Raw genomic sequence first — 21,542 nt, forward strand, 5'->3', positions numbered from 1 at the left:
TCTTTTTTTTTGTTTTTCATGAAGGGGTAAGGGGGCAGTGGTATACAACAGTGCCTGCTAAGTGTCAGCAGCAGCAGGTAGGCTCCAGTGTGAATGGTACAGGAGGGCGGCTGAGTGAGATAAGCCACCCAGTGCCGTATTTTCTTCAGTGCCTGGAAATTGTATTTCGGTCTTTTTTTGTACAAGGAAAGAGGTGAGAGCGGAGAATCAATCCGAAGTGTTCGATTAAGTGATGCATAGTACACAAAATGAGTTCTATCTTGCGTAAAATGTACAACCAAGACTGTTCACTCGTATTTTTCGTTTTAGAAAACAGAACTTTGTAACCTATAATATTTTTATCTCTTGTCTTTTAACAAAATTCAACAAGACTTGTCTTGCACGCGATTAATGTAGAAAAATTATGTGAGTCATAATACAAATCGGTCAATTGGTCAAAATAAAGAATAGTCCAAATGTTATGATGAGAGATTAAAGTTTTTCCATAAAATATTGTGCGAATGTTATATGTACATAATATGGTACGCGTTTGCAGATGCGACTGTATCGGTTGTGTATCCTGTACAAGTATCCTGAAAAATGATGAAATAACTAAATCTTAAATAATAAATACAGGATAAAATATTTCTACATAAGGACATATTCTTCACAAAATATTTTAGTACTTCTCGATTTGACAGTCATCTCCAAATGTATGTAGCATGGACAAAGGAAAAAAATGCCAGAGCCAAGTAATAACATGATTAACAACATGCAATAACCACAATAGTATCCACAGTGTAAAACAAATGAAAATGAACACTTTACAAGCTGTTCAAACAAATGTACATATCTTCCAATTATTATAGAATTGTATTTTTTGTACAACAAACATCTACTATAAAAGTTATCACTGGTTTTACACCATGTAACAGATAAACGTCCAAGAAACCTGATTGTTCGCGATTTGTTTCTAAAGATCAATCATTCATGTATGTTACAATTGCAATTAAATATTTTTTATATATAGAATATTTTTCTAATTGGACAATTTTTATAATTTTTCCACAATGTCGGAACAATCACGTTATCCTGAAAAAAAGTTACGGTCATCAGACGCACGTGTACCACACATCATACCACACCACACCGCCAACACATCCACGTGGTCGTGAGCGAGGATTAGATTAGAAGGAAGTCTTCATTGCGACTTTTTAGGGTGCATCATCGAGGTTAGGAACTTGTGAACGGGTGGGGTAGACTCTTACCCTTCCTGGTGGAGCAGGGTGTCGCGCGGGGTGTCGTGGTGGTGTTGGTGGTGGTGGCGCTAGTACAGGCTCGTGGATTGGACTTTGGACTGGGATTTGACTTGACGAGATCGGAACCGAGGCCTGAGGATTTCGCAACGGGTGCAGGGTGGCGTATCTGCGTACTCGTATCCGAAGGCGTTTGTTTCTTTCGTGATTGCTGTTGCTGCTGCTCGTGTCTCGACGGCGATGACGGCTGGTCCGTGGCGCACTTTATGAGCGACGACGCGTCGTCTCGCATTAGTTTTCGCCTCTCGTGCTCGTGTCTCTTACTATTCACTGCGGTTTTCACCAGACCCGAAGGTGTCATCCTCGGTAATTTCTCATTAAGCGAGCTTAATATACTCTCGTCAGAAGGTACAAAGATACCGGGTTTCGGTAATCTCGATATTTCAGTAGTAGCTTCAGTCTTTTTTCGATCTTTGAGTTTGCTTGTGCCAGATGAGTCGTCCGATTTGTTTCTCTGTGTGCCTCTCGGAACTTTGTTCGTTTTAGCAGCATCCTCCGTGTTAGGCCTTTTCCTGCGATCTGGCGCGTAATTCGGCGCCGGTGCGCCGGCCGATCTCGCTCTACTATTTGCAGATGCTGAAAAAAAGTGACTCAAACCGTCGAAGAGGCTTCTCAATTGACCGCTTCCGGGCTTGACCTTGTTATCCGCGTTTATGAGACCAGCCGTCTGTGCGGTGTTGCGCTCGGATTTGTCTTTCTTTTTACTATCTGATGGATTACCAGTGGCTGGCTGTTGTATGTGCAAGCCAAAGGTCGGCGCGTCGCCCACGCTGAGTTTAGGTACAGGCGCGCCAAAAGTGTTTGTAATATTGCTGAAGAAAGGCGATTCTACGTTTAGCTTGGCGGCGGCTGCGGCGAAGCCCCACGGCTTGTCCTCGTTGAGGTCACAAGCGAATGGCGCCTTCGTCTTGGAAGGATCGATTCTCCCATCCTGGACTTCGTCCGACGAGGAGCCGCTGCTCTCGCTCGAGCTATTACCCTCCTCATCGTCATCGCTACTATCGCTGCCCTCCGAGCTTTCGCTACTATTACCAGCCTCGCTGCTGCTGCTGCTGCTGCTGCTGCTACTGCTACTAGATACTCGCGACGTTTCGATTTTCTTCGGATTCGCGGTACTGCCCCGAGTCGACCTAACGTTAATGTTCCGCGAGGGCCTAGGTTTATCACCGCCCCCCACCCGCTTCAATTTACTATGCTCAGCGTTAAACGCGCTCAATCTAAAGAACTTTTGCTTCTCCTTGGAGATCCTGTCGTTCTTTTCCTCGAGCAGCCTACCCTGGCCTGCGAGTGGGGTGGGAGGTTGTGGTAAAGGAGAGGAAATCAAAGGTGGTTGACGAGGGGAGACAACACCCGCATTACCGTCCGAGCTGCTGTCCACCTGAGCCACTCCCGCGTTGCCCTTCTTGCCCGGTTGCGCGTTCGTCAAGCTTTTTCTGGATACCATCGATCTGCAAAAAAATCACAAACAACATGTACATTAGTCTTGACACATAAGATTATATTGCTATACATTTTTTTATTTCAATGTTTATCTCACGGTCAAAAATATTGTTTGTATCGCGAGACATTGTAAGCGAATAAAAAAGAACGCTTGTCAATCGAATACACGCGAGTAACACTTACTTTCGATTTTCGCGTAACTTGCTGAGCCTCTTCCTCGGCGTGTCGTCGGTTGAACTCGCATCTTGCGCCTTGCCCCGCTTACCGTCCTCCTTACTCACCGGCGTGTGCGCTGTTTGACAATGCCGACACTTCCAGGGCGTCTTGTTCTTCTTGTCGAGGGCAGGATCGATGCAGGCGGGATGGTAACACTTGACGCAGCCGGCGCACTTGACGAGATAATTTTGCGACTCCCGTTCCAGCTGGCAGCCAGCGCAGGTTGGTGAACAGTCGTCGCAGGACCAAGTTATACCTCGATCGACGAGTATCGAGAGTTCCGGCGGCGCGCAGGAATTATGAAGTGCCGCGCCACAAACGCTGCACCTGCTTAGCTTCTCGTTGGCATTCCGCTTGCTGTTATTGTTGTTACCAGCCATCGTAGCACCGAGACACTCTCTGCATATCGGTAATGGAGCCTGCGGCAAACGGACAAAAGTCGATAAATCAATAAAGTAAAAATATCCAAGTAAAAGTAATTATATTATAGTCTGCAATATCAGAATTTATAGAATTTATGATATTTTCAGCTTTGTTATGTACACAATCTCGCAAAAACAAACATGTCAAATGTTAATGAGAACTTTCCTCGTTATCTGAAAGAGAAATTCCTATATAAAATACAAAGTAATAATTTGAACGGCGCAACTTCCGAAACCTTCACACGCCAGCTGCGTATCAGCCTTCACGTATCGGCGGCTCGATACTATCTATCATTTACGTATCACATATACAAAAGACGAGTGAGTCCCGGCGCGAAACATAATTATTCATTTCAATGGCGGTAATGCAAAAATACGCTGGCTAGACACGACGGTACTCTTATGCGTCGGAGGGGTGCATCTTATTAAGAGTGCACTGCGCGCCAACGATGCAGCAAGCGGTAGCGATAATTTCGAAGAAACGCTCTTTCACAAATATTCTCTGCATGCATTCACGGAAACGTATTACAAGCTGTAGGCATTTTGTAACATTCCGGCATGCGCTGAAAACTTTGATAATAACTGTCAAATGTTGAGTGAAACAATGCCAATTAAATATTTGATTAATATAACCAAAAATAATTTTACTTTTCTAAATATATATTTTTTAAATAAATTACTAAATTTGATTGTACTTATTAAATATTTTAAAAAAGTCAAATTATTTTCGTTTATATTAACCAAATATTTAATTAGCATTGTTTCACTCATTTGGCAGCTATCACTAAACTCTTTTTTTAGTGTGTTTTAATCCTCTCTAGTCCTACATCCAGAAGTATATCTGAGCTTACTATTAAATTAAAATTATTTATTGTTTATATAATAAGTAATATTAATTATATAAAATAATGTTTTTCAAAGGGCAAAAAACGATTTTTATTTCTGAACAAATTAGTTTTTTCGAAACTCAAAGCGGTTCTTTTTTTTTCAAAGCCCGGACATTACGTAAGAAGGAACGGGAATCTAATGCAAATGCATGCGCGGGACCGTTGTTTTCATTAACCGAGAAGACGATAAATTAGAGAGAAAGTGTATGCGGGCGAACAGCCTCCGTTTCGGCCGCTGCGACCTGTTGCGCGATTGGACGACTCGCTGTATCGACGCTTTTACGCGTGCATCCGCAAATGCCTCGCGCGCCAATGTCCGCCCATTAATTTCATTCCGCGTCCAAGTTGCGCGAAACACGCTCACAGGTCATGCCGGTATTGTTGTGAGCACGCTGGACGCCCGAATTAGCTTAATCGTGAAATAAGCGACCGGGTGGAGGACGCAACCGCATTATACGAAATCGCGCCACGTGTCTGCAATAAAAATGTTAAATTGTCATTCGAAACGTATTAACTTATCGAACAGGTATTTGATGAGTCATACGAGGATCTCTCGAGAGCCCGTTAATCCAAGACGCGATGGATGAACGAACTTTTAAAGCGTGTTCGTCGCAGTTAAAAAAAATAAATTAAAATTCAAGGATATATCGAGAGATCGGGCCTCGACATAAGATATTGCTTCGGAATATATTTCCTAGTTTGATTTGTGATTCAATCAATTTTAGTAGAATTTTAGATGAACGAAATTCCACTTCAACGAAGATCGCTGAAGGATCAACGACTCCACTTTTCAAGAGTCGTCCCGGGAGCTCGGGCTCGGACGACGACGGGGGTTTGTCCGTCCTCGAGGGCCAGCGGGGGCTGACGTCGCCGACGAGCGTCGGGGGTGGCAATCGACCGACCGACCGAACGAACATACGACCGGGCGGGCGGTGGGTCTCGCCCGCTGTGTAATTTTCAAAATGGTCGTTCTCGCAAAACAGAGAGCGCGGCCAGCGATCGATCGTCTCCCCGCGGTGGACGGCGATTTGCGGTGTAACGACGAGGCGCAGCGGGGTAAAAAAAAAAAAGCGCGGGAAATGGACGCGCGCCGTGTGCGACGTACGGCGCCCGTCTCTCCCTCTCGCCCCGTGTGCACGCGGGGGGGAGAATGGTAACCCACCTGATGCGCGACGGGGACGCGGGACCCGCGTCGGCGCGCCGCGATTTTTCGCGCTCGAAAACGCAATAAGAGAGAAAGAAAGGGAGCGCGATTCCGCGGCGGAGGATCAATAAGAGAGAAACGTTATACACACAAAACGAGTCCGCGCCGGAAGTTGCCCGAGATAGCCCATCGTCCCGGCGCGATCTCGACCTTTCGCCCCCTTCCCGCCCGTTCTCCAACCCTTCGCCCGTCCCTTCCCCTTCCCGCAGTCCTCTCCTCGCCCTTCTGCCCTCCTGCCCACCCGTCGTCATCGTCGTCGTCGTCATCGTCGTCCCACTCCAGTCCTCAATAGTATAGTAGTTAGTATCCCCGCTTGTCCCACTCCAGCGGTCGCCAACCGACATTCCCAACATCGCCGGAACGTGGGCATTACGGCGTGACCTGGAGCGAGTACTTTTCCGGCTTCGAGCCGTTCACGATTCTCGTTTGCGCGCGCGAACCGAGCGGCGCGTAACGCCAGCGACGCGCGGTGGGAAGAGATCCGCGATTAGAGCACGCCAACGCGTTATCCCATACGCGTTTCATCTTCAGCGGTTTAACCATTTTGCACCCGTCGTTGCCCCGGAGGCGATCGCAATCTTCCCTCAAATCCCTCCAGACGTCAAACTAATCGCTATTTGAACAATAAAAATATTTTAACTTCTCCAAAGTATAATAGAAAATTTATTTAAAAAATCGAGTACCATCTCTACACTATTAGGAACACTAAGTAGAGAACAAATTTTTTTTCAAATAGAATCAATTCGGGGTTGAAAGAATTAAAAACACTCCGGTTGGTCGAAGAATTCTGCCGTTGTATAAAGTGTGTTAGGAACTCGGAGATTTAGAAAAACTATTATAGCTTTGTTCTGCAATAGGTTTAGTAAGCTTTCAGCCTTTTGCTCTAAGCTCTAAACGTTTTTCTTTTCTCCGGCGAAGAAGCATTCCCGGCGCTGTCTCAAACCGTAATCCCTAAGTTTTAAGCGAGCTCACCGGATCTCTGAACTGTGAAGTTCGGAGCTTCTAATTAACGTCACAGGTCTTAGCAACAGGCTTACTACATCTATTGTAGATGTAAGGCTTACTAGAGCGCGAAACGCGAGTCCTCGGCACGGAACTGCCAGAGAATTTGGCGGTGAACACGCACGTGTCTCTGAATAAGCGACGACATTCAATGACGAATTAATCTACATTGATCTTGATTATCTTGTGATGCGATAAAGTCGCTCGACGCGACGCGATATCGAAAAGTTAAATTGAAGCTTTGATAAAATTATTTCAATCAAATGTTTTGTTAATATGGCCAAATATTTGGCGTTATTTAGCAATTATACTAATAAAAGTATTTCGTTCTACGTGCCAAAATTCTGGTTAAAATGTACCGAACAAAACTATTTAGTTAATTAAACATTTTCTTATCTACATGTTTTTCTTATCTACATTTAAATTTTTTGTTACATAAAACAAAATATAATCAAATTTAGCAATGTTTACAAAATATTTAGAAAAATAGAATTATTTTCGGTTACATTAACCAAATATCTAATTGACCTTGTTTCACTCAACGTTTGATAGCTATTAACCAAACTCTTCCTTCAGTGTAGCGTAGTAATTAAATAGCAATAGCAACTAAACATTAATTACTTACTAAATATTAAATTATGCACTGACATTTAACTGAAATTATTTCATGAAAGCACACTATCATTAGGCTTGTTCATTATTACCAAATTCTTTTCTTTTCTCGGTGTATGTGTAGTTGAAGGCATTCCCCAATTAGCTTGTACGGCACGTTTGAGTTTAAGGTCGTAAAAAACTGTTCGCGCAACTGTTGCTCCAAGAGGTAATTGCGAAATTAAAACCATGATCAAAGCTAGGAGTTTAAAATGAACGAAACTCTACCTTCTGATCAGCATCGCTAAGTAGATTCTCGATCATAATTAATTCTTTTATCAAGTTTAATCCTAGCCCCAAGAATCTAGTGATATTGAAATGGTTTCAATACACTTCTTTGATTGATTGATTGATTGATTAATTGATTGAATGATTGATTAACGTTTGCGGTTCTAGGGCAAGCTATCTAACAAATACAAGTTGAGAAAAATACAGAAGATAACAGTAGCAATGAACACAATGTTAGAAACAAAGATAGAAAGATAAAAAATAATTTTTTACATTCAATTTTACATTTTAATAAATATATTAAAATAATTTTATATTCAAGTAAATATATTTATCTTTACAATATTTTCTTGATTAAAAAAATATTTTTCCTAAATTAAAAATTAAATTATTTTATACTAGTTAATATTTATTTAAACCAAAAAAATAATGTTAAAATAAATACATTTACTTGAACATAAACAACTCTTTCGGTGTGATAATATTATAGTACAATGCAAATGAGAAGTGAGAGTGAGGAATGACAAAAATAACACGATGCAGATATGCGAAACGAAAGAGAGAAAGACAGAGGAGAATCAATCAAACAGATTAGCATTATCCAGTGTTGATAAAACTAGGTTTCTATCGTATAACAGAATAGTGAAGACGTCAGACAATATGTAGAGTATTGTACGAAGCTGCGATCTCCCCGTCGGTAATTTCGACGGGTCACAGGACGCGGCTTCCCAGGGAGTGACTCATCATCGAATGCACAACTTACAAGCTAGTCACAAAGTGACTCACCTTGGGCGCGGGCGGTTCCGCGGGCGATGTATGAGCGGCGTCGTTGAACTTCTTGAAATGTGGCGGCCTGTCCGTTTGCCGGAAAAGCTTGCCATCCTGGAGCACTAGTCCCCGTTCGACCGCACGCTTGGCGGAGAGCTTGAGAGCGATTTTAAGATCGCCCTCGCTGTCCTCTTCGACGGTGTGGCTCTGCCTAAGGTACCTCTCGATGCTCTTCAAGGTCGAACCTTCGCGCTCGCCGAGCTCGCGCACAGCCTTGCCCATGATCTTGCTGATGTCCGTCGATTTGGTGACTCTGAGCTTCTTGGACTGGAGAACGCCCGGGTCCTTGTACGAGGACTGACCCTTGTTGAAGATTTTGAGCACATCGCCGCGCTTTACGGCGACCTCCAAGTGCTCGGCGATCTCCTCCTCGTGGAAATTGTGATGCTGACGTATCGCGTGACATATCCGCTCGACGCTCGGTCGCTGCTTCTGACTGCGAATCTTCTTTATCGCATCTAGAATCCAGGCCGACCACGTCTCGGGCGATTCCGGCTCGTCCATCGCGTCTCCGTCGGCGGCGCGAACGGCGCGGACGGCGACGACGACGACGATGGCGACGAAGTCACGGCCAGTGCTTCTTTCTTCCCTTCCTCCACCTTCCTCCTGCCGATAGGCAACGTCGCGATCAACAGCGGACGTTTACATTCTGCTGCGACTCTTCGCTTTCCCGGCTTGGATGCTAAGCCCTCACCGCCTCCTCACGTTCTCACCGCGGGCTATTGCGCTGACCCTGAAATGAGAGCACGCTTGAACGGGGTTGCAAAAGTCGTGCGTGGGAGTTTCGGCCGCGGACGCTAAACGATCCCCTTTCGATATACCGCACGGTGGGGTATATTCGACATCCTTTAACTCGTCGAAAGCTGTCGAGCGACTGGCGTATGCGCCATGCGAGAAGTCAATCAAATTACTCGCTAGCGTAAAACAACACGGAGGAAAAAAAAACAATTTTACCGCAGCATCTAAAAATTGAGCTAGATACAGATCAGAAAATAAATTTAATTAACGTTGGACCATCAAAATAATTATGTAGGACGTCCAACCGTGACGACGTTGCTGCAAACAGTTTCGACATTCTAGCAACCAAGTTGAACATCCGATATAATTTTTTTAATGGTTCAATATAATAATTTTCAGATCTGTATTTCAGTAAAACTGTTCTTTCCGCAAGACACTTGCTCGAAAGAATAAGACGCAGGGTTATAATTCTACCGTACATAAATTTTGTTTTCGCTCGATAATCGATCTACGTAAAGCGACTACCTAGACCACCAATTTGGTCGTTGTATGTACACGTGGTTGACAACCACATCACGTGAAACATTATTGCGAACGCTCATAAAGAATTCATCTTTAGACCATGCCAACAGCCACCCAATGGTTATAGAGCCAACGATGGTTGGTTGAAACACTCCATCGTAATATAATAATAATAATAATAATAATAAACTAATTTCGTTATTAACTTTGTTTTACATACAATTCTGCGCCTTAACACGTCGTCTACTCAATGAATTTTGTATGTAATACATTGAGGCCGGTATTTACAGTCATAAATAATTTTCAATCTTTGATGAAAAGTAATCAAATAAAAATTCATTCGTACATTCATTCTTTTTTTCTTTCAAAGATTAAAAATTATTTACGACTACGAATACTGGTCTGAAAAAATGATTTTGTTGAAAATACAGAAAATAATTACGTTGGATCATTAAAATAATTAAATTGCACAAAAAAAAAAAGATTTGGTAATTATCAAATTTGGTAATAGTTACCAAATTTCCTTATTTTAACGAACCAACATAATTATTTTCATATCTGTATTTTCAACAAAATTATTCTTTCCAATTCTTTCAGAGTAGAATTTTTTAATCACAAGCATATAATCTTGCGCAATATGATCAAACAATCCTTACTAAATATATCCAATACACCCAGAGAAAAGTTTCTTCAAGTAAAAAATATTTGTGCATTGCGGTATAATTAAAGAAATAGTTTGATTGTGTAGCAAAAATTTTTTTTTAAACAAAAGAAATATATTTTTAAAACCAGATCAATTAAATTATTCTTTACATTTCTATCAGTATTTTCTTTGAGTTAAATAATTATTTGTTTAAACTGAACACATAATTTATTTACTTTCAAAAAAGCTAATAATATCATTTTTTGAAATCATAAATTTTTATTTTCACTTGAACTTAAAAAAAGAAACCAAGTAAAAAGAATATAATAATAATAATAATAATAAGCCAATTTCATCATTAACTTTTATAATTCTGCACCTTAACACGTTGTCTACCCCGTAAATTTTTATGTAATATAATTTTCTTGTTCATAAGCATATTGCGTAATATGATTAAACAATCCTCACTACATTGAACAGCACACTCTACTTGCTATCGAACTATTCGTGTAACGAAAAATTTTGCCTCAGTTAGCGCATATGAGCGTTTTGCGAATAAATGTCAGCATTTACATGCACCGCAGCACAGTCGACATGTTAAAATAAATTTTACGCGTTTGTGCAATTCGACTCGCGTTCCGTGATCAGAAGAGCGCGAGCGCGAAGATCGTCCTCGCGTGCTCGCCGGCATTGCGGTGCGCCCGGAACTCGGCGGAATTATATCGGGGGCCTCGGAATCCGGGGATTTATTCAGCGCGTCTTTGTTCGCTGCTGACGCGCCGTTATACAACACCGCGTTCGATTCTTACGATCGGGTCACGCGATTTTCGACTCCGATCGTAAACGACGACTTGTCCGGTTTCCCCCTGAGCGATGAACTTTCTCCTGCGCGCGCGAACCTCACGTGTGCGTGCGTGCTCGCGCACACACACACGCACGCACGCACGCACGCACGCACGCACGCACACACATATACGCACACGCACAAACAGTTCGGAGCAAATATTTAAAATCACCGTGCCCGACAGCGGGTATTGCGCAACGCGCGAACAGCTCGCAACCACACGCGCGAGCTTATTAAAGTCGGTCGTACGAATACGGCACGACGAGGATCCGCGGTGAGATCTGCGGGGTCGTGACACGACGAAATATAATATATATAAGAATAAGAATAGAGTTGGGTATATCGATTGATCCCCGAGATAACCAGCGGCAGAAACCTCAGGAAGCTTCGAGGATGTATTATAGCGTACGGTGTACTCTGGCAAGCCACTTTTTCACACGTACACAAACTGTTCGATCGCTTTAAAGCGGACCTCTTCTTGATAAAAATACCTCGAGGGGGATCGTCGTTTGATTTCAAACCATCTCCAACTTTCGACGTCAGATTAGTAAACCACTTGCGAATTAGTAAGAAAGGTTTTGCTAAAGTATCAAAAAATTTGGTTGGAATACTACGGATTTATGGATATTATTTTTATAAATAATATTATCGATAAATAATATTAATTTTATAAATTTTCTAATGCAACATAATTTTATACTCGTTTAAGTAACACTGAATTTGATATTTTTTTCAACAACTTGATTGCTCGTTATTTGACCAATTATCTTAAATACCTTTTGAGAAAAAAAATTTATTTGAATACAGCAATGCTGAGCTGATAAAAGGATGTAAGATAAAAATCTAATTTTTATTATATCTTGTTTAAGATTATAAATTCGTCCGAGAAGATTTTATCTTGCTGATATATGAAACAATGAATAGTTGAATTGACACTAATTCTTTTTGTGTGCATCTATCAATATTCTCTAATAACCGCACATATTCAATAACATTCCTATCTTCATCCTTTGAAGGTTCACAAAGTATCCTTCCGTTTCTATTCTTACTCTAATTCTTTCGTAAGGTTAAAATTAACTTTTAAGAAGGCGTTAAGATTTCAAAGTAAGATGTATTATAACCTTTTGAAGTAAGTCTCATTGTAAGTCAAAAGACGCAATGATCTAGAAAAAGTTTTCTCAAACAAACTTCTGAAGATCAGACGAGATATTTCCTTTTTCTTCGAAACGTCTCGGTGAAGTGATTTGCCCGCTGAACTTCGGCGAAAAAAAAAGAGAAAAAAAAAGAAAAAAAGAAGAGGAGGGAAGGTCGAACGACTCTCGTTAGCTTCGAGAGTCTCTGACATCGCGGTCTAAGCGTGAGAAACAATGCGCCCGGCATTGGTGGCCGCGTGGTGGCCTAAACGCTCCCGATAGAGCACGTGTACATACGGCGTTTATTCAATGTGCACGGGATATACACGAGAGGCGTAATTCTCAAGTGAGCACGGCGGAGAGTTCGACCGTAGGTCGGGCCGAGAGATCCATTGTTCGAGAGGAGACAAAGACCACCCACCGTTTTCGTGCAATATCCATATCGCGTATGCACGCTTCGATCGCTGACGGAAATCGCGTTAAAAGATCATGCACTCGCTCAGCAATTGGATAATAGCTGCTTAATCCGGAATTACATCCCCTTTTGCAGGTATAACTCCCCTACCTCTATTGTTAAACGTAACTAAATCTGATTAACTACTCCACGCGCGAAAGCTACTTTCCTGAAGTCGCAAATGAAATGATAAATCGTTACTAATACGAGAAAGAACGTTTTTGCCAAAGTATATAGAAAACAGCCCGATATACAGATATGAAAATAATTTTCGTTGTAATTCAATGCAATAATTCAAGATAATTATGTAGAACAATCAAGTTGGTCGTTATTATGCCCACATTTTTTTGTAGCATCGCTAATGCTGAATCATCCTACACTTAAAAAAAAAGTGGTATTGCAAGTACAGCCACAATTTTTTGGCTGCGAAAAATTAACTAAGGTAGATAAATGATTAATAAATATCGTGATATGTTTGGTAACTTAACTAATCTAAGTAACAGAGACAAAATTTATATCTCACTGTTTGTAAAATTTAGAAAGTCAATTTTTCTGCGATGCCTATTCTTATTAAGAATGTCTGGGTCCTATCTCAAAACATTATCAAAAATATAAAAATAGAATTCGTAGAATATTCTAGTATTACGTTTGAGTACACAGAAAAAAAGTCAATATTAAATCAACAATTTATTGTTTCATATATAAACAGGTATATAAAATCTTCTTGGAAGAATTCATAAATCTCAAACAGACATAATTTGTTTACATGAAGAAAATTTTTCTCTTTATGTAAGAAAATTATGTCTGTTAAAGATTTATAAATTCTATCAAAAAAATTTTATATTCTTGCTTATATATAAAATAATAAATTATTGATTTAAAACTGAATTTTTTTCTGTGCATCTGTATATAAAGTTCAAGCATAATTTATTGGTTTAAAAGTTATTTAATTTATTCTTATGTGTAAAATCGCGTTTAGCAACATTTATTTACAATTTTGATGTTGCTGATATAAATTCTACATGTGACATTTAGTAGATAAAAAAAAACCGATAAATTGTCGCAACACACCTAGAAATCCATCTACATCAGCAAAATATTTTTTGTTTTTAGTGTATATAATTATCTTCTGATCTGCATGCATCTAAATCTTTAAACGCTTCCGCAAACTCGTTCTTTTCGCATATGTGTCTTAAAATAAGCAAAAGATAACGCACTACAATTCACATTTGTCCGATTCGCGATTTATTTTTACACGCTGATATCTGGCCTTTGTGGAAATTGCCGAACGTCATGGATCGAGAATCGGCTAAATGTCAATGAACGTGAAAGTATCGAACAGAAAACGTATAAACGATACCACAATCTCGGGCAAGAGCGCGGGAAAAGATTAATTATGCGAACATCGGAACGACAGCTGTACCGCCGATGTTAGCCGCGATACGAGTTGACCTAGGCCAATGATAATAAATATACTTGGCGGTTTAAGCGCCGACACCAGTGGAGGAAGGCGGACGGGAAAAAGAGGGAAAAAGAAAAAAAAAGGAAAAAAAACAAGAACACCAGCGGGACACCGGCAGCAAAACCGGCTGCATTCTAAGCTCTCGCCATCGGAGCGTACTCCGCACCACGTGCGCGTTCTATTCTCGAAAATGATGTCTACGGTCCCTAGGAACGGGTCCACGGTTTCCCGCCAAAACTTCGCCGACTTCCGACAACCAGTCAGTCCTCCCGACCGTTTTCGAAACGAGAAAGTAAGATGTGATTAATGCACCGTGCCCCGGGCAGGAATTTTCCCAGCCTTGAACAATCGGAAGGACGACCACTTTGAAACACGTATACGTTAAACGGTTTTGGATTTACTTGTCGTCCCGTTCGGGACGTGAAATATTCTTGGAGAAATTCGACCTTAATGTTTATCCACGATCGACGCATCGAGCGCTCGATATTATTGCATAATATTTGAATATTGTACGTTGTTGGTCTAGAGGTTACATCGAGTTTGTTCCGCATAGTCTACAGAAACGTAATACAATATTGTATTATTGTACAATGTTATTATACAGTAGGGTGGATCGAAAAAATTAAAAGTTAACAGATCGAATCGTTCGGAGGAGCAAAAGCTGCATTTTGAGTCTACAACTGCGTAAAATTTGAATCTCGAGCGGATATTTTCTGCCCTCTCTCTCTCACATCAGTCAAAGAAAAATTTGAAAAGTCGTACTGACAAGAAATGTTAGAAATAATTTAGTTGTTCTAGTTTTAAAAATATATTTCTTTTATTTGAAAAAGATTTAGGATGCACGACCAAACTATTTGTTTAATTCTAATAAAAGGGGCAACCAAAAAATTTCTTTAAAGAAACTTTTCTTTAACCGTATAGTAACGACTTTCTTTAATTCAAACAAATTTTATTTACTCGAAGAAACTTTTCTCGGAGTGTAATGTGCTTGATTTCTTATTCTTTTTTTGTGTTTTTCTTTGCATAGTTTCTCTTTGCTGTTAAATATTTTTGTTATCTTGTTCGAATTCTTTGTTGTTGTGAAATAAATCTTTACAGGCACTCATCAATTTTATCTTTACAAGACAGTCGTAGTTTTCCCTGTTAGGGAAATCTTATAAGAAAAAAAAAGAAAAATAAAGAAAATCTAAAAAAAAACTGACCAATTAGACCTTTCTTCTTTAGAACTTTAAAATAAATAACAAATCAAACATGGAGTCTATATAATTTTTCATCTGTTCTTAATACTTTTACAAAAAGGTTTCGCTATTTGACATTATCGTTTATCACTAATAAATTTTTTGTAAATTTTTACTTATGTCGATTTTGCTACAATTTTCAAACTTTGAACAACTATTTATTTGAGGGGGGTCTAAGATTTATTATTATCTTATTATCTGATCGAGTTCAAACTTTGTACAATTGTTAGTAGGACCAAAATGCAGCTTTTGCCGTCCCGAGCGGTCCATTAACTTTTGATTTCTTCGACTGATTTTATTGTACAATATTATCGAACGTCTCATCCAGAGGCTGCGTTAAAATATGGTAATACGCAAAATCGAGAGTTCTTTTCCACGAGACGAGCACGCGGAGCGTAACAATCGGTGAAACCCACGTATTTCATCACCCCCGGCGTACAATCGCAGTTCTTTTTTTTTAATTTTAAGAAAAAAAATCTCGTGAATACTCGAGAGCTGTCCGGAAAATTCTATTGTCAAGCGATACTTAAGGAGAAGAAAAGAGGCCAGTTACGCGGCTCGTATTATTATCGCCGGAAGAGTGACGCGACGTGACGCAATTCGGCGACGCGCTCCAAGGCTCCCGTTGCATCGACGTCGATTAGCGCTAACGCATCCATTATCTCAATTTTCGTCGCACTATTTTAAGACGGAGCCGCTGTCGAATACAGGGGGGGGGGAGAGGGGAAAAGAAAAGATCCTAGTAGCTAATCATTGATTCGAATTTCCGCGACGTTGACCGATGCCAATGATCGCTCGTCGTCTCGTCTCCTTATTACCGCATTACGATGCCGCATATCGATACCGGAGATCAAAAGATGATAAACTTCTGAAAGGGAAGAGAAGATCGCGAGAAATTGGAAGCCTCTCGACGGCGGCGGAGAGAGCGCACAGGTTGAAAAGGGAGAGAAGAGAAAAACCGCACGCGAGGAAACGATCCTCGGCATCAATGGAACGCGCGCCGCGCGCGCGTTTATCGTCGCAGTTTTATCGTGCCGCTTCAATGAGAGATAGACCATACTACTCGCATCTCTTTACTACGCGCTGCGGACTTTTAACGCGTTCCATTGACGTGCACGACGTCAGGGAGGAAAAGAGAGAGAGAAAAAAGAGATTTTCCCGACAAATGACGACATACTTTCATCGGCCGAGGTGACTCGCGAAATGCCGACGATAGAGAAAGAGAGAGAAATACGAGGGGGATTCCACGACACTAATCTACCACGCATCTTCGACCTCGACGACAACCGGATTTTCTTTCGACGAAAACGTGCGAAAACGATGACGTTTAGTGACGTCATTTAAACGTCAAAAGGACGTTTAAAGAACGCCTCCAAACCTGTTCGGAGCACCCGAAAGGAAAAGAATTACTTCCTAGGGTCCTTCGTAGACGAGTCGAGGATCGATCACTGCGTAGGACAGTACGGAGCGAGAGAGTGAGTGAGTAAGTGAGAGAGAGAGAGAGAGAGATGTGTAGAAAGCGACGGAGGAAGGAGGCCGCGAGAGCGGCAGCGGACGGACAAGCGGACGCGCTTTTCGCCCTCCTCACACCCGTCGCGGGTCTTTCTCCGCTCGCGCGCTGCTATCTTATTAGGCGAAATGAAATACTGGCTGAACGAACACGTCCGTCTGTTTGTCCGTCGTTCGTCCGGTCAAGACGAACGACGGACGGGGCCGAGAAGAGGGCGAGGAGAAGAGCGTGCCGCCGCCGGCTGCGCGTGTTTGTCGGGGGCCCCTCTCGCCCAACGAGCGAGCGAACGAACGAACGAACGAACGAGCGTGTGAGCGAGCGACGGCGGCAGCCGAAGGTGAGGACGCGGAGAAGAGCGAAGAGAGAGAGAGAGAGAGAGAGAGAGAGAGAGAGGGGAGAGAGCGCGAGCCAGCTGCCGTCGCTACCGAGGAGCGGTTTGTTGTGAACGACCCTAACTGCTGCCGCCCGTCGCTCGGCGAAGCGTGCACGCGCGAGAAACGTGCGTTCGCCGTCGTCCGGTCGTCCGTTCGTTCGTTCGTTCGTTCGGCCCGGCGGTGGAGTGATCGAGGCGACGCGGAAAAGGCGAAGAGAGAGAGAGAGAAAAAGAGAGAGGGGAAAAAAGCGATGTAGCGAAGGAAAGAGAAAGAGAGAAACGGAGGGACAAAAACGGACGGACGGACTGGCGATCGATCGATCGGCCTGCCGAGACGCAAATTGGCGCGCGATGGAAAATCGCGGGAACGCGACGGGACCGTCAGCTTGTGGGAATCGAACGCGGGTCACGCGCGACCCATCGCCGCCGCCGCCGCCGCCGCACGTTGAACGGCACTTCGCCGTCCGACGGGTAGCCATTTTGAGCGCCTACTCTCGCACGGGATGCCTCGGTGACCGAGCTCGCGTAGTCGGTACCGACGACAACGTCGCGAGCTTCGACTGACCTCGTCGCCGACGGCCGTTCGTCGCCGAGCGAGCGACGCGATCGACGGCGCGCGGCGCTTCTTCCGACGGGCAGAGGCACTCGCTCGCTCGCTCGTTCGCTCGCTTGTGCGAGCGTGTAACGTTACGGCGCACGTAACGTCGAACGGATTGCCGACGGCGACGCTCCGTGCTCCGTCCTCGCGATCGACAGCGCGGCCGTCGTCGAGACGAACGCGCGCGCGAGAGAGAAAGAGAGAGAGAACGAGAGAGAAAGAGAGCGAAATCGGAGCGACGGGCAGCCATCTTGGGGCCGGAGAGTCGCACGGGTCGCCTCGTCGCGGCGGATTCCGTTCCGTTCCGTTCACGGGTCAGGCGTTTCCACGCACACGTCTTCGCTGTCGCCGACGAGCGCGTCTTGCCACTCCTCTGTCACCACCGTCGTCGTCGTCGTCGTCGTCATTGCCGTCGCTTTGAGACTACCTCCTCGTTCCCCGCGCCGCGCGGTCCCCGGGCACGGCCCGTGGAAAAAACGTAACGAACGCCGCGCACGACACGACGGATGCTCGTACGTCGTGCGACACACGATGCCACAGGATGCACTCGTTTCCCGTTCTCTTCCCCTCGCCGTCGCTCTCTCTCGGAGCAGCGGGCGTGCATTTCCCGGCCCCGTATGCGTCGGCGACGACGACGACGACGACGGCGGCGCGCGTGGTTTCTCTGAAACACACGTAGGTCTCGCGTAGGCTCCGGGCGAGCGGGCGGGTGGACGGACGTACGTACGTTACCTGTATACGGCGGCGATTCCATCGATAAATCCACAGAGCACGACGCGGGCGCGGGTCCACCGGGTGTACCGTAACACGGGATACGTAATCACGATCACCAATTATCTCGCGACAACGGCGTCACATTTCACACAAATCAACAAAGGTTACCCACTTGACAAAGATGGCGGTCGCCGCGCGGGGTTACACACTGCGCGCGGTGGGGAGAGCGCACTGCTGCGCACACCGCCTCGCGCGCGCTCCTCCGGCTCGCGGCGGAAGCACGAAACACACGGATGACCGTAAGCGGCACACGCGTTCCCGTCGGCCAATCCTGGCGCAGCGTCGTGTTCGTCGTCGTTGTCGTTTCTCTCTTTGCTCTGCTCCGCTGATGCCTGCTGCTGCTGCTGCTGCCGGACACACCGACCAACACCGACAACGCGCTCGCAGCGCGACCCGATCACATGGCGTAGTCGTCGTCGTCGTGATCGTGGTCGTGGTCGTCGCCGTCGCCGTCACTCGTCACTGCGCCCGTTCGAATGCCCGTCGTCGCGTCGTGTATACGTGCGCGCGATCGCACGTACTTATACGCGTCGATGCGGGACGATTGTGTGTTAGATTAATATACGCGCATATGTTCCACGTACGTTCCACGTACGACCGGGCGCATTAATAACTCCCCCCGTTCGTAACACGCAAGTTCGCAGAGTTCTCGAGCTCCTACCTGTCGGCTATCGAGCTGCTCCGAGCCACGTGGCGAATTCACGATGACATAACGTCTATTTGAAGAAAAAAAAAGAAGACGTGAAGAGAAGAGGAAGATTCGCTATTCGTATAAGTAGAAAACACAAAAAGAGCGTCGTGTAGAAAACGTTCAAGGCAACTTTTTTTTTCGATAAGACGCAAACTTCCTTTCGGAATACCGGCTTGGTCAGTACTGAAGTTTCAAAGTGACCGTTCCGTAAAGGTATAATTTTACTAGGAAAAAAACTCAATGGAAAAGAAGCGTAGTGGGAGGTTGACCAATAAGAATATCCTTTCAAAAAGCATATCTAATAAGTTATTTTACGTGACCGCATCTCAGGTTCCTTGAAGTATATTTTATGGGATATTGAATAACAGAGTCTCAACCTTTTAAATTCGACAATTTTAAATTTAGCTTTGCTCTTTCGTAAACTCAATACTTTTTTCGTAAACTAAATTAAGTTGAAGTTACAGTAGCTTACAAAGTTATTTACTTAACTTATAAAGTTATACGAACAAAAAGCTAAAAATTGCGTTAAATTATTAACGTCATTTAAATTAGAATTTAATTTTGAAAAGCATTTTATTTATAATTAAAGTATAGTCTTTACAAATTAAATTACTTGAATTAACAAAATAAATATATGAATCGTCAAATAAATTTAACATTTTATTTGTAAATTAAGTAACTAGATGAAATTTCATTTTTTTGTAATTAATTTATGTGAAATAATATTGATGTTTATGTAAGAATGTTTTTTTACAAAAATCAAAGACCTTTAACTTGGGGGGAAAAAAGTTAATAAATTAAAGTTTGTGTCTTAAAAATGACTCCAGTTGAAATTAAAAATTAATTCACTTGAAATTAACAATTAAAAAATTATCAACTTTTTTTATTTAAATAATAAGAGAATATAGATCAATATAAGAAAACACAATTAAGACTGAAACCTTATTCAGTCATTGCTGAATCTTCGTGCTGATATTTGATTTTATATAAATTATTTAATAATAAGTTGAATATTAAATCGTGTGAATAATACAAGATAAAGAGAAGGTTAAAATAATGCTTAATTATTTTTATATCAATTATTAAATACATTTTTCAGCTTTACAAACTGCGTGCCGAGTTGTTAAATTTAAAATGCAATTGTAAACTGAAGCTAAAGATAATATTTAAATTAATTTGATCGTCAAATTGATTAACGATGCTATAAGCATCTTAAAAAACTGTACAGAACTTATTAGGAAAAATATTATTCCAGCCAGGGAAAAAATGGCATTTCCTCTCATTTTTCTTACTACTTAACTTTTAACTTATCAACTAGTTGCCATCCCTTCAAAAGATAACATTTATTTTTATGACCTAAGTCGAAACATATAGTTATGCTTTTTGGAGAAGGATCCTCATCGATTACCTCCCGCTGTGCACCTTTTCCGTTTCTTTTTTTCCCTTTACGTGGAATTGCATTCTAAATGGCGTCACGTGGCGGCGCAAGGGTAGAATTGTAGAAAAGGAAAAAGAAACTGCACCGTATCTTCGCTTCGTGTAAGGTGAGAGTAAACGTTACGAGAGTAACTTACAAGAATGTTTCATCACACGTTGTCGAGAGTTTTAATCTCCCTCTTGTTTCTCGACGACGAAGCAGCGTACTGCGAACGAAAAGAAAAGCGTGATGCCTTTCGAACGTCGACGTAGACGAAAAAATCCGATCGGTTTCGCGCGCGAGGCGCACCTGACGTGCGACGTTAACGCGCCCGACTGTACACAAACACGCCACCGGTTACAGGTGCCGCGCACGTACGTACGCGCCGTCGTTGCACCGTGCATTCGTGTGCATCGCGCGCGAAATACGAATCCACGACGCGCGCGCACACATTGCACATGTGTGCATGCGTGCGTGTGCACAAACTCGCGTATCGCGCGGGCCGTTTCAACGACGTGAAACGAGTTCGCGCGGCAACGCGGCAGGAGCGCACGCGGTACAATCCGTCCGTCACGACTATGGCCGACCCGCTTTTGCGCCCGATTCTCCCCGGCCGAGGCGATAGGCGGTTGCGCGCGACGACGACGAGTGGCCACGCAACCGAGAGAACCGAATCAAGCCGCGAACGAGACGCGACAGGAACGTACTCCGTACGCGCCGGAGTGAGTCGTTCCCCTCCCCCCCTTTTTTTTCTCCCCTCGGGTGCCGCGGTGCACCGTGCACCCTCTCCCCGTACTTCCTTCCTTCACGTCGCTTAAAATGCAGAAAGCGTAAGAGGGTCAAAATCCGAGGTGAATTGAATTCTGCGGAAAATCGAATCAGAGAGAACGAATGAATAAACGTACGAACGATTTGCAGTGGCGTGTATCAACCCTCCATGGTTCAACCGGGTACTTGAAGATTCAGGCAAAC

The 21,542-nt window shown here is 43.3% G+C and overlaps 1 protein-coding gene across 6 annotated transcripts in view; it reads right to left on the reverse strand.

Annotated features, from left to right (window-relative positions):
• The window catches only part of LOC105194206 (histone acetyltransferase KAT6B), a 28,988-nt gene extending 7,667 nt beyond the window's left edge, over nucleotides 1-21,321 (reverse strand). The window contains exons 1-5 of one of the 6 annotated variants that reach the window (XM_011159000.3): nucleotides 20,728-21,321; nucleotides 18,421-19,178; nucleotides 8,132-8,906; nucleotides 2,919-3,370; nucleotides 1,248-2,743 (exon numbers count right to left, since the gene is read on the reverse strand). In XM_011159000.3, coding sequence (XP_011157302.2) covers nucleotides 1,248-2,743; nucleotides 2,919-3,370; nucleotides 8,132-8,677 — 2,494 coding nt within the window. In that variant the 5' untranslated portion in view covers nucleotides 8,678-8,906; nucleotides 18,421-19,178; nucleotides 20,728-21,321. Of the gene's footprint in view, nucleotides 1-1,247; nucleotides 2,744-2,918; nucleotides 3,371-8,131; nucleotides 8,907-18,021; nucleotides 18,274-18,415; nucleotides 19,706-20,727 lie in introns of those variants that run through there. The other 5 variants (XR_005575000.1, XM_039450473.1, XM_039450472.1 and 2 more) reach the window with 5 other exon arrangements.
• Between the last annotated feature and the right edge of the window lie 221 nt (nucleotides 21,322-21,542).

This window comes from Solenopsis invicta, chromosome 6, assembly GCF_016802725.1.
Source record: "Solenopsis invicta isolate M01_SB chromosome 6, UNIL_Sinv_3.0, whole genome shotgun sequence".
Classification (NCBI taxonomy): Eukaryota; Metazoa; Arthropoda; class Insecta; order Hymenoptera; family Formicidae; genus Solenopsis; species Solenopsis invicta.